Raw genomic sequence first — 11,735 nt, forward strand, 5'->3', positions numbered from 1 at the left:
ATGTCAAGGAATTTAAATTATCTGTGTACAATGAACAATGTTCTGTATACTGTCTGAAGCATCATACACTCATACTCATAGAGCACCTAAACATACAGTCTTAGATGGCATTGATACCAGTAATAAACTTCTCTGTTAATAAAGCTAGAAACAGCCAACAGAGGTTAAGCTAATATGAAAAGGAAAGGAAGCAAGCCTGAATCAGTCACAGATGGTGATTTGAGACTTTTTCTGTGAATTTAACAAATGAGATGAAAAAACAGCAGCTGTGAAGAACTTTTATATTGCCTTGATATTGGCACACCCTGTTGACAGAAGCGATGAGCCTTGTGTGATAAAAACCTTGACCTGGCAAGCTGTGTGCATTGGCTTAGGGAGCAAAGAAAAGCGTGCCATTGTTTTGAAATGATTCTTTCTTGTTTTTTAACAGAGCTGTTTATATGATGTGTAGCCATCTTGAAGTGACCATGTGAGATGAATTCTTGTTTTAGACACTGGTAAAATTTGGAAACTTTATTTAAGTGGCTTTTGTGCGCACAAGTTAATATCTTGTGCACACAAGTTATCAACCTTTGAATGCAGTAGTAGTAATGATTCCACTTAAACGTCATCATTTGCCATCATTTTTGATTGTGTGAATAATGTTAAATTCATATTTTAATAAGAATTACACGCTGCAACTGGCAACAAGTGTGTTTCAGACACTGTACACAGACAATAGTTGCTTCATGTTGTGTTGATTATAGTATTAAGGCCTGCTAAAATACATTAAATAAAGTCAATTTTTCACAGTAAAAGAGCTATTTATCCATGTGGTATGTTTGAGAGAAACTCTGAATTGTCTATAACATTTTTGTGTGAGTAAAGAATTGTAGCTGACCAGGTTATGCTTTACTAGCTACTTTATAACTACAACAATAGACTCTGTGGTGCAGAAATGCTAACATACAGTTAGCAACATTATTGCTTGTCACTCCTACAAATTTGGCTGTAAGACGCCAGTATACTTCTGTTGTAATCAGAATTAACAACGTGTTGGAGCTAAAGGGAATGCTATGCCTAGTTTACTACACATGATGAGACACAAGAAAATAACATATGGGATTAAGGATCATTTTTTGTGCACAAGAGGTAATGACCAGTCACACAGGATAATAACTTGTGTGCACAAGATAAAAAAAGATCACCTTTAAAGGACTTTGGGTCTTGTAGCGTTGGTATAGTATATGATTAAAAATAAGAATAATTCGTAGCTATAGGCCTACGTGAGACCAACATTATATGTACATTTATGTTAATTATTTGTCTGATAAAGGCATCATTTTTCACTTTTCTTCTAAATAAAATTGAGACAATAGACACATTAAAATTAAAACTGAGGTTTACTTCCTGTCTCAGTTGTTCTGTAGTAGTATAAAATCTTTGTCTCAGGACTGTTTCTTCCAATATTCTTCCAAATTAAAATAGCTTTTAACCATTTTATAAACTTTTCACTAAAAATAATGACAGAAAAATCAAAACAAATGTTTTTCAGCCACTGTGTTGTAATTCATTGTCGTGAAAATTGAACTGTAGTCAGCATTGACAAGCATGAAGAGGTCTACACAGAAGCAATACATCTTCTCACTGGTGGTCAGGCACAGGCATCAAAATGAGACAGTTTCATAACCAGTTACAAACCCTTCAAAAGGTTTAATGAGTTAACTCTATGTGGACTTGTAGGTCTCTGCTGCCTTTGAACACAGACAGTTTAGCTGTTTGTTCCAGTCTTTATGCTAAAATATACCAATCTTCTGTTGGCCGTCACATCATATTTAAACCCCTTTTTATTTTTTTATTGTATCTAACATATTAATTATTTGTAATTTCATTTGATTATTTATTGTTTTATTATTTATTTTTTCAGGTATTATTTGATGTTCTTAATCTATCCTTTTCTATTTTCTCTGTTGTGATATTGTCTTCTTGTTAAAACATTTTTATTGTCCTTTAATACCTTTTATTTACTTTTTTTAAACATTTGTTTTTAAAGGTGCAATATAAATAAAGACATTGTTATTTTTATTATTATTATTAAATTGAACATAAATGCAAACATAAGACTGGTGTCGAAATCTTCTCATCAGGGCTAGAAAGCAAAAAAGCAAATTTTCCAAAATGTCAAATTGTTTCTTTGAGGTATAACATACTTTTACAAATGATATGACACAGTAAGAATTGAATAATACAGTCATAAGAACAGATATATAAATTACTATCCACTCCTGAACCACCTTATTTTACAGAAAATACTTAATTTATTTCTACTTTACAAGTTAACAGCCACTATAATGTTCTCTAATATTGTACAGGGCATCCTGTCATAATAAAGGTTTCACCAATAACAACAGAAGTCCTTTTTGTTATTCAATGTTCAGAGTTAATGTGAATTCAAACTTCATTTTTCACTCATATGTACTTTGGCAGAGATAGTTTCAAGTCTGCTTTCTCTGTCGTCATCCTGCTTGCAGCATTTCTTCTGGATGAATTTGTAGACGGCGAACAATGGGATGGACAAACTGGGAACTCCAGCAAGGATGAAGATGATGACATAGATCCAGGAAGGAAACGGACGTGGTTCAAGAGTGGGGAATTGTTCCTACAGCCAGAAAAAAAGAAGATGTTACTATGTGTAGTACTTTATTTGAATGAATACTTCATTGTGTATCATCATTTAGGAGAATGTAAAAAAAATCATTTAGTTGTTAGTTCCTCATGTCGTGATGGCAGCATGTATAGATTTAGATAACACTGCATCTAAAAAGTTATTAAGAAAGAAGTATTCTGATGAGTACACTCACCGCTTCCTCATCCCACACCAAATAGGTAAGGTTCTTGCTGACTTGAGTGACAAAGTAGAAAATCAGGATGACGATCATTATGAGTGGACTGACCACCCTCCATGTCACCTGCCAGAAAATATTGGGCTTATGTCCGATCATAAACTCGATGTCCTCGTTAAACCTGTGAGAGGAAAAAGGAGGGAGACATAATGAAAGCTGAGTGTGCATGAAAGCAACCATAAAATATGACCCTGCACTTTTATTAGCTACAGTAAACAAAGCAGACTGAGTGGCTTTTTGCCTGATCACCGTGACTATTGTGCTCTGAACTTGAAGGAAATAAAACACTTCCTTGTTACTTATCTCTAATAACATATCTCTGTACAAACAGAGACAGAAAAATAATCCAGAGCTAGCACAACAGCTGAGACAATCAACACTCAGCATTTTTTATGATACACAAGTTACAGAATTTTCTCTCAACAACAGCTCTTGTGAGACTCTGCTTTCCCAACACAAAACATCTTGCTACATCACAAGACAAACTGCACTTCTTTATCTCTCCTATGATGATACATTATCTCTTTCCAAGGTCGGAAAACAATGATCCTGTCTCTTTACTCTTGTTAACAACTGTCTTTGCCACATGTATGTGCGGGTTTGCGTCCAGAACCCAGCCAAACCAGAGCCTTAACTCCTGTTGGAATGGGCTATTTACTATGTCTGTCTTCAATAATCATATCTACTTTACCCACTAACAGTAAGGTAGGTCAGGTGGAGTTGTCACATGTTTGGGATTTTTAAATAAAAAAACAAAACATAACAGTGTGGCAACATATGAATCTTTGATGTTACAGTCAGTAACAGCTCAGACAGAAGCTGTGACTTCAAAGTTACAGTAAAAAGAACCATCAAAAAATTATTCATTGCACTGCAACCAAAGCTTAACTTAAAAACAGGCCAATCAATCACAGATAGCCAATAAGTGTTATTGGATGGTTTCTAAGATAGTAAATCTTTTTCTCCCCTCTACTCTCTACATAGAGAGTTATCTGTGGGCAATATGGTTATCTCAATGGCCCAATAAAAATACAGTCAGATCTACTAACTGGCTTTGCTGAACTCTGATAATGACCCTATTGCTATTGCGCAACTAACACATGCTGGCTAGGGATCAGCATAAAAACAGCATGAATTTAGGGATTACTGATAAATACATATCTGATAATTTAATTAATTAATATAATGAGAAGTACAATACAAAATATAAATATCTGTATTTCTACTCAACTCAACAACAGAAATGGGTAAAATAATAATAGGCATAATCATTAAAAAAATACTTCAAAATTAAATACAACTATTACAGTATAATCAATAAATAATAATAATAATAATAATAATAATAATAATAATAATAATAATAATAATAATAATAATAGTTATGCAGTCCAGGGTTTTTATGAAATTACTCCAAATTAAAAGCCAGAAGAAAAAGGAAAGTCTTAAATTTACTTTCTAATAAAATAGTGAAACCATATCACAACTCATTTGTTAATCTCATACATCCTGCATAAGACTATGGTCTCCTGCCTGCCATCACCATTTTGGAATACCATTGATGGCAGCATCCAGATTTCAGTAAAAACTCCACAATATTAACTGTGTTGAAGTCTAATTCAAGTAGTTTTTATCAGAAGACAAATCAGAATTAACATGAGACAGATCACAGGTTGTGATCCTCCTCCGCCTGTCATTTTCCAAGGATTCATGATGGTACATAATGCTTTTCAAGTCGCCATCAGTTGTACTTTACATATCACAATGTATAGGGTATATTTATAATAAGTCTCACTCAGAATTTGAACAGTTCTTATAATATGGCAATTCCCTTTAGAATGCATTTATTTGAGTTATTAGTGATTAGTGTGTGATTTCAGCAGCGTCAATGACAGCATGCTAATTTGCTTTCCATCATAATGCCTGAATGTTAAAGGTAGGTCAACTTGTTATTGTACCATACAAGCATGTTAGTATTTACCAAGCAGCTTTAACCACGAAGCTGTTTGTAGTGCTAGAAGTCATAACCTTGGACACTGGAACAATAATCAGCTCCTTGAAGGACTCACCTATCAATCCCATAGATGTAGATAACAGCAAACATTTCACAAAATCCAATGACCAGAAGAGGGATAGAGCCAGCAAAGGTGTCGAAAAGAGCTAGCCAGTAGTTTCCAGAGCGTTGGGCAAATATGAGCCCCAGTGCAAAAGATATGAAGCAAACTAGACCTGAAAGAGAAGAAAAATAAGGTTATGCTCTTTCCTCATCATCATTTTTAATCTAAGTGAAGAATTAATTTATGTTTCAGAGTAAAGGCCAAAACATACCGCAGAAAATTTCTTTGGGCCATGAGCGGGGAAGCACTTTGAGGTCCTGCAAAGGAACCACGACTCCCTCAATATTGCCAAACATAGTGGAGAGGCCGAGGCAGAAGAGCATGACGAAGAAGAGGACAGCCCAGAGAGGAGAAACAGGCATCTTTATGATGGCCTCTGTGAACACGATGAAGGCCAAACCTGTTCCCTCGACTCCCTAAATGGACGACACAATAATATTTCAACTATTCATTCTTTTGTCTGTAATACAAGATTCCCAAGATCAACAGCAAGAAAATATCCAAATGTTTTCCACTGACCTGGCTGAGCAATTTATTCATGTCACAGTCCTCAAGGTCCAATCCACTAATGATATGTGGGTCTGTCATATTGAGGTGGTCTAGAGCCTCTTGGTAGTTGGTTACTGTGATGCTGTTTTCAGGGTAGTTGAAGGCATTCAAGAGCGACATGATGTTTCTATAAAAACACAAAGCGAGGCAGTATTAGTGGGCTGTATTTTAGATGCTAATCTCTTTTGGCTTTTGAATCACAATTCAAAACTCACCCGTCCATGCAGTCATCATGTTTTTGTGTGGCCCTGAAGCCTATGATGGAGTAGATCACAGTTGCAGAGTACACCGAGGTGCAGCCATTGATGATGGAGATGAGAACAGCATCCTGCTCACAGTTGTTGCTACAAGGGACAAAGGATCATGTAATGAGTACTGTTTGGAAAACAAGAAGAAGCTAGTTGAAGCAATGCATGGTTTGGCTAAGTACTTACTGAATAGAGTTGTAGCTGGAAAAAGAAATGAGACCACCAAAAGCCAAGGAGAAGGAGTAGAAAACCTGAGCTCCTGCGTCCAACCAAGTCTGTGGATTCATTAACTCATCCACCTGAAACAGAAGTCAAATTTGTTCACAGTTACAAAAAAAAACGTAGCCAAGTATTTATGCAAATTATGCACTACTACGCCAGTTTAAGTCTGGCTATAAATGCTGCATATTGGTGCCTCAGTAATTGTTAACTATTAACAATAGCAAAACAGTAGATCCACACTGTTAACCAGGATTATAGTTTTGTTTCTTATGTCTTCTCATCCTTTTTTTCCTGACAGTCAATGAATGTTTGATACAAGGCTTTTACTGGCTGTTGTATCAGTTACATAAAAAAATGGCTGGATGATACACTGATTCATTTTTCATGTGCACCATGTGGATTTAAAGCTGTTGCTTGAATATGACTCATATCTTGTGGTTCAAAGTATACAATGATTCATCCCTCAGTCAAACTGTGTTGTACTTTTTCAGAGTATGTTGACAGTATGTCTTTGAACTTTTGTTATCAGCCATGACAGCAGTGTGATAAAAATGTACCAGGGACAATGAGATAAATGACAAATCGGCTCTGCTTGATGTTTCTAATTCTGACTGCAGTCCGGTTTGTTTTTACAGGCTTAGAGGTTTGTGTTTAAGCTTTCGCAACTTATCAAAGTCAAATTCATGGTGGCAACAAGACTTCAGAAGGTTGAATATCTCTCAAGAAATAGTTCAATCCATTCACTAAAGTACTCTTACTGCCTCAGTTTTGAAGCCTTCTTGGTCAGATTTGTAAGTACACAGATCTCTCATGTAATGCCCCATAAGACAAATATCAAGCAGGTATTTTTGAAAATGTGAAACACATGTTTAAGAAAAAAAAAAACATACGTCTTTAACAACATGTTGTTTAAGGGGTTATATCAGGACTGACCTGTGGTGTGAAGAGGAACTTTATCCCCTCCACAGATCCTTTCAGTGTCAGTCCTCTGATGAGGAAGATTGTGAGGACCAGGTAGGGCAGAGTAGAGGTGATGTAGACTGCCTGAGAGATTAGACATTGACAGAATGAGCTTAAAACAAGCCTGGTATATGAAAAAACAAATAAACTATGTCAGATTTTTCATGTATAAAATTATTCTGATATGTACCTTTCCTGTGGTCTCGATTCCTCTGATGCAGCAAACATAGAGTAGAGTCCAGGCAGCTACCAGGGAGAGCACCATCCACCACTGCAGACCTCCAGACTCATCGATGGCTGTTGACGTGTTCAGGGTCTCTCTGTACCAGAAGTAGTCAACAGTGCTACTCCGAGCACACTCTGCTACCACGCCTGAAAAGAAAGAGAGCTTAGGATCTAGCTTGACTCTGCAGCAGATGTGCATATTTTGGAGCCTCTCTGACTGTTGTCTTGATACATGAAGGCTCACCTGTCTTGTTGGCATTTAAGGGACACTGGCTCCAAGGTAGGGGATCCTGAAAGGAATTGAAGAGGTACCACATGATCCAGGCCATGATGGTGTTGTAGTACATGCCCACCAGAAAAGATACGAGCAGGGATGCAATACCTGTAACAAAATGAAGCATCGGTATTGCTTTCAAAGAAAGAATTACAAATCTGTGAGTTTCCTGCCAAGCTAGTGGCAACCATACTTTGAACTAAAAGCAAGCAGAACAGCAGTGATAACATGTTGATACTATTGTTGAGCTTTTCCCATGTTTACCATTTTAAGTTAAGTATGTTGGCACAGTACATTAAAAGGTAGTTGTTATCAGGGTTACTAGAATCATTTTGATTGGAATGTGAAGGTTTGTGTCAAGTTGAATGACAGTCCTTTTAATTTTTCTCAGGACACAAGAGGAACATTTATTTTCATATTTTCTCAGGAGCTCATGTGGGTACAAAATATAAATGACCCTTCAAATAGATTTAGTCTGCAACATAGTATTAGAACTGTGCCACCAACATGGCTGCAAAATAAAAAACAACTTCACTGGTATATGTGTTTTGTGTGTGTGTGTGTGTTTGTGTGTTTTCGTGTGTTTTTCACCTACCAACTCCTGTTAGGTATGGATTGATTGATCTCCATACTCCCACACTGCCCCTCCTCAGGCGCTGACCGATAGCAAACTCCAGATGCAGAAGTGGGATTCCCTCCAGGACCAGCAGGATAAGGAATGGTATCATAAATGCTCCTAGAGGTACACAATTCACATTATGAGAATGAATCAAAAGTTGACTCTCATCAGCGTTTAACAAAGGAGAGTCAACATTTAGCTGTGTTATTTAATTACGTTACAATAAAAATACCAACAAGATGTCATAAGAATTTACAGTGATTTCATAAGGTGTTCAACTACATCATTCAAGTAATTTGAAACGAACCACATCAGCAGTTAAATGAGCAAAACATGTACTAATTTGGAGTTTGTGTTACCTTACAATACAATAAGCTATATGATACAATATAACTCAATACAAATAATATGATATGCTACAGTACAATACAACACAGTACATGTAATTTAGTATGATACAATACACTACAATACAATATGATTGGATATAATATAATAGGATATAATAGGTTAAAGGAGGATAGGATATGATAGGATATGATACATGGTGATGCACAAGGATGTAATATGATACAAAACAATACAATAGAATATAATAAAACATGATTTAATACAACATGATACGATTGGATATGATGTGATTTGTTATGACACTATTTAATATTTAATTGCTGTTCCCTGCAGGAAAATATGAAAAGTTAAATGAAGGTCACTGTTTAACAAAGCAGCCATTTCTATCATTTTTGAGATATGTGAGATGAGAACTGTCTTCACAGGAACCCAGTGCTGAGACATTTTTAGTATGCATGTATGCTTGTATGTATGCTTGTTTTTATAATGTATACAACACTGTATGTTGCCACATATAACTGCATTTCTGTGACAAATAATATATTAACTAAATTATTCTTTTGAATATTTTGTCATATTGAAAGAAAAATTCTTTATGAATTCAATGTCAGTCTTCCTGGATTAGTGTGTTTACCTGGGTCTATTAATGTGTGACAATTCACCATCATTACAGCTGCTAAGCACAAGGGGGGTTTAATTTTTACCCACACTAGACTAAGTAGACTTAAGTGGCTGAAGGTATTGTTTCTGAAAACAGATTATACCTCAGTTTTACCCAAACTGTTCACAAATCACACACACAGCTCAGTTTCTAGCATATTTTACATTCTGATGTCTTCCTGGAAGAATTCAAATAGATTGAACTCAGTCTCATCCCTTACCTCCCCCATGGCTTTGACACAGGTAAGGAAACCTCCAGACATTGCCCAGTCCAACACAGAATCCCACACAGGTGAGCAGATATTGGGCTTTGTTGTCCCACTTGGGCCGGTCCCCAGCTTCCTCATTTTCCATCCTCTCTAGCTCCTTATGAGAGAAAATCCGGTCATCCAGTCCTGGGTTTGGTAACTTCAGCTTCATTGTGACTTTTTGAGGACTTCACTAGACTTGGAAAAAGTAGCAGTTGAGTCTCCTAAGACTAACAAGTTGTCTATTTTGTTACTTTCCTACCTAATTACTTAGCATGGGTCCTTTCTCATGAGATCTCATGTGGAGTGTGTCTCTCTGAATCATTTACCCCCTCTGTGTGTCCTGATGATGGCCACTGAGCTTTTTTACTTTGACCTTAGCACCCAAGCCACAGTTATCAGTAGCTTATTACAGTCTGTTTTGTATTGTGTAAAGTCAGCATGTTCTAGTGAAGAAAGGTGGAACCTCCTTGATAATAGTTAATGCATCACATGCGGTAGTGTCATCAAGACTTTTCCTTTAAGATGTGTTTAGTATTCAGGAGTTTGTGAGAAAAATGTTGCTTGTACTTTATCAAAACAAGTTCACAACGAGTGTGAGTTTTGTTGGATGTTTTATAATTGACTGACAGACTAGAAGTTTAGTAGAAGCTTTAAAATGATGACATAGCTACAGTTTTTCTGGTATTTTGTTTGACTGGCAGAGACTGACACAAAGTAGTATCAATGACAACACATTTTCCATCACAGCTTCACAGCTTATCTTAACTATCAGAACATGCCTCTTGTCCTTGAGATATCAGATTGTTTTATTACAAAGGGATGTTCATGTTCATGTTGAAACAACAACCAGAAATCACCTCTATCCTGTGGATGATGTTGATGTTTGGATTGATTATCTGACCAGATTAAATGACATGTTTTTCTGTTCCTATTCTAATAGTCTGACTTTTTTGCAGTGGAATAGTTAAGTAATATATGTTTAAAACGTATCAGCATTCTTACATACAATTATTAACTAAACAAAGTAAGTGTCGCTATCTCCAAAGTGGTTCATTATGATTGGAAACCAATACAAGTCATATCTAGGGTTGGTTTGATAATATGTTTAAATTTTGTGTGTGTACAGTTTGTGCGTCACCATGGTAAACTGATCAAATCCAATCCGAACTGATCTACTCCAATACTTATCTCATTGTTTAAAAGCAGGAGATATCTCTAGTTTGCTGCACTTTCCCTAAATGTTCATTCCTCTGCTTGTTAGTCATCAACAGGATACTTTATGAGTTTTTTGGGGGAACTCAAATGGGTAGCTTCCACATCTGGAAGGCTGAACAATATATTCATGTTGTGGAGCAACATATGCTGCCATTCAGACAGGTAAGACCTAATTTTAGCTTACTTCAACAGGACAATGCCAAAACACGTTCTGTACATACTTAATTCCAACAGCATGGCTCCTTAGTAGAAGAGTCGAGGTGCTAAACTAACCTCCCTGCAGTCCTGACTTGTCACCCACTGAAAACACAAAAAGAGCCCAAACTGTTGAAATTCTACGTCAGGCATTACATTTTCAGAACTCTGGGAACTGGTCTCCTTGGTTCCCAAACATTTACAGAGTTTCTGCAATTTTGATGTTGTCTTTGCACTATTCTTAATGAAACTTAGTGTTTGAATGACTTGCAAGCCATCAAATTCTGTTCTCATTCATATTTTACACAACATCTCAACTTCTTGCAATTGGGGAAATTAATTTCCTGGCTGAGTAATTGCTGGATTTAACATTTAAAAAATAAGAGGCACATAAGATCTAATTGAAAGCATGTTTTTATTGCATACACTTAGTTGGAAAATAAACATTGAATGTCAAATTTAAGGGACATTTTGTTTTACAGTACTGCCCCAGAAACAAAGGTCAGCAAATAAACAGTGAAATACAGTGAGCATAGAGCAGAGACCATGATACCAATAAGATCTACATTCACGCACATCCACAAATTCAAGAGCACTGTCCATCAGTAATAAGGTCTTTTCCACCATGCCATGTTATTCTATCACAGCATGTGTTACATGTTTATGTGAATAATATTATTTTAAACAGTGAAAATAACAGTTCAAAAAGGGTTATTTGGTCTGACACTGTACATTATAATTAGAGAGTTCTTGTAACTGAACAGTGTGTGTGTGTTTTTTTTAATTACCTTTACATGTTTTGGCAGTTCAGAGCACTGCAAAAGAGAAAACCATAGACTGTAAAAAATATGGACGTAGGATCCGTGACGTCACCCATCTGTTTCTGAAGAGCTGTTTTGAGACCAATCGGCTGCGGCAGCCATATTGCTTCTGTCGAGCCAGTGTGACGTAAAGAGGCGGGCTTTGA

The 11,735-nt window shown here is 36.3% G+C and overlaps 1 protein-coding gene across 1 annotated transcript; it reads right to left on the reverse strand.

The window, feature by feature from the left end:
- Positions 1–1,524: 1,524 nt before the first annotated feature.
- LOC117828011 (sodium-dependent neutral amino acid transporter B(0)AT1-like) lies at positions 1,525–9,721 on the reverse strand. The gene is made up of 12 exons (XM_034704955.1): positions 9,329–9,721; positions 8,073–8,213; positions 7,448–7,585; positions 7,169–7,350; positions 6,952–7,062; positions 5,983–6,095; positions 5,764–5,892; positions 5,519–5,675; positions 5,211–5,415; positions 4,952–5,111; positions 2,841–3,003; positions 1,525–2,638 (listed from the first exon to the last, which is right to left on the reverse strand). Exons 1-12 carry the CDS (start codon positions 9,525–9,527, stop codon positions 2,438–2,440), a joined length of 1,899 nt encoding a protein of 632 aa, XP_034560846.1. The 5' UTR covers positions 9,528–9,721; the 3' UTR covers positions 1,525–2,437.
- Positions 9,722–11,735: the final 2,014 nt, after the last annotated feature.

The sequence above is a fragment of the Notolabrus celidotus genome, chromosome 16, assembly GCF_009762535.1.
Source record: "Notolabrus celidotus isolate fNotCel1 chromosome 16, fNotCel1.pri, whole genome shotgun sequence".
NCBI classification, from domain to species: domain Eukaryota; kingdom Metazoa; phylum Chordata; class Actinopteri; order Labriformes; family Labridae; genus Notolabrus; species Notolabrus celidotus.

Coding starts and splice junctions, on each gene's coding strand:
- LOC117828011 (XM_034704955.1), bottom strand. CDS start 9,527: ATGAAGCTGAAGTTACCAAACCCAGGACTGGATGACCGGATTTTCTCT. Junction 5,112..5,210: donor GCCCAAAGAAATTTTCTGCG/GTATGTTTTGGC, acceptor CTTCTCTTTCAG/GTCTAGTTTGCTTCATATCT. Junction 2,639..2,840: donor TGGTGTGGGATGAGGAAGCG/GTGAGTGTACTC, acceptor TTCTGGCTGTAG/GAACAATTCCCCACTCTTGA.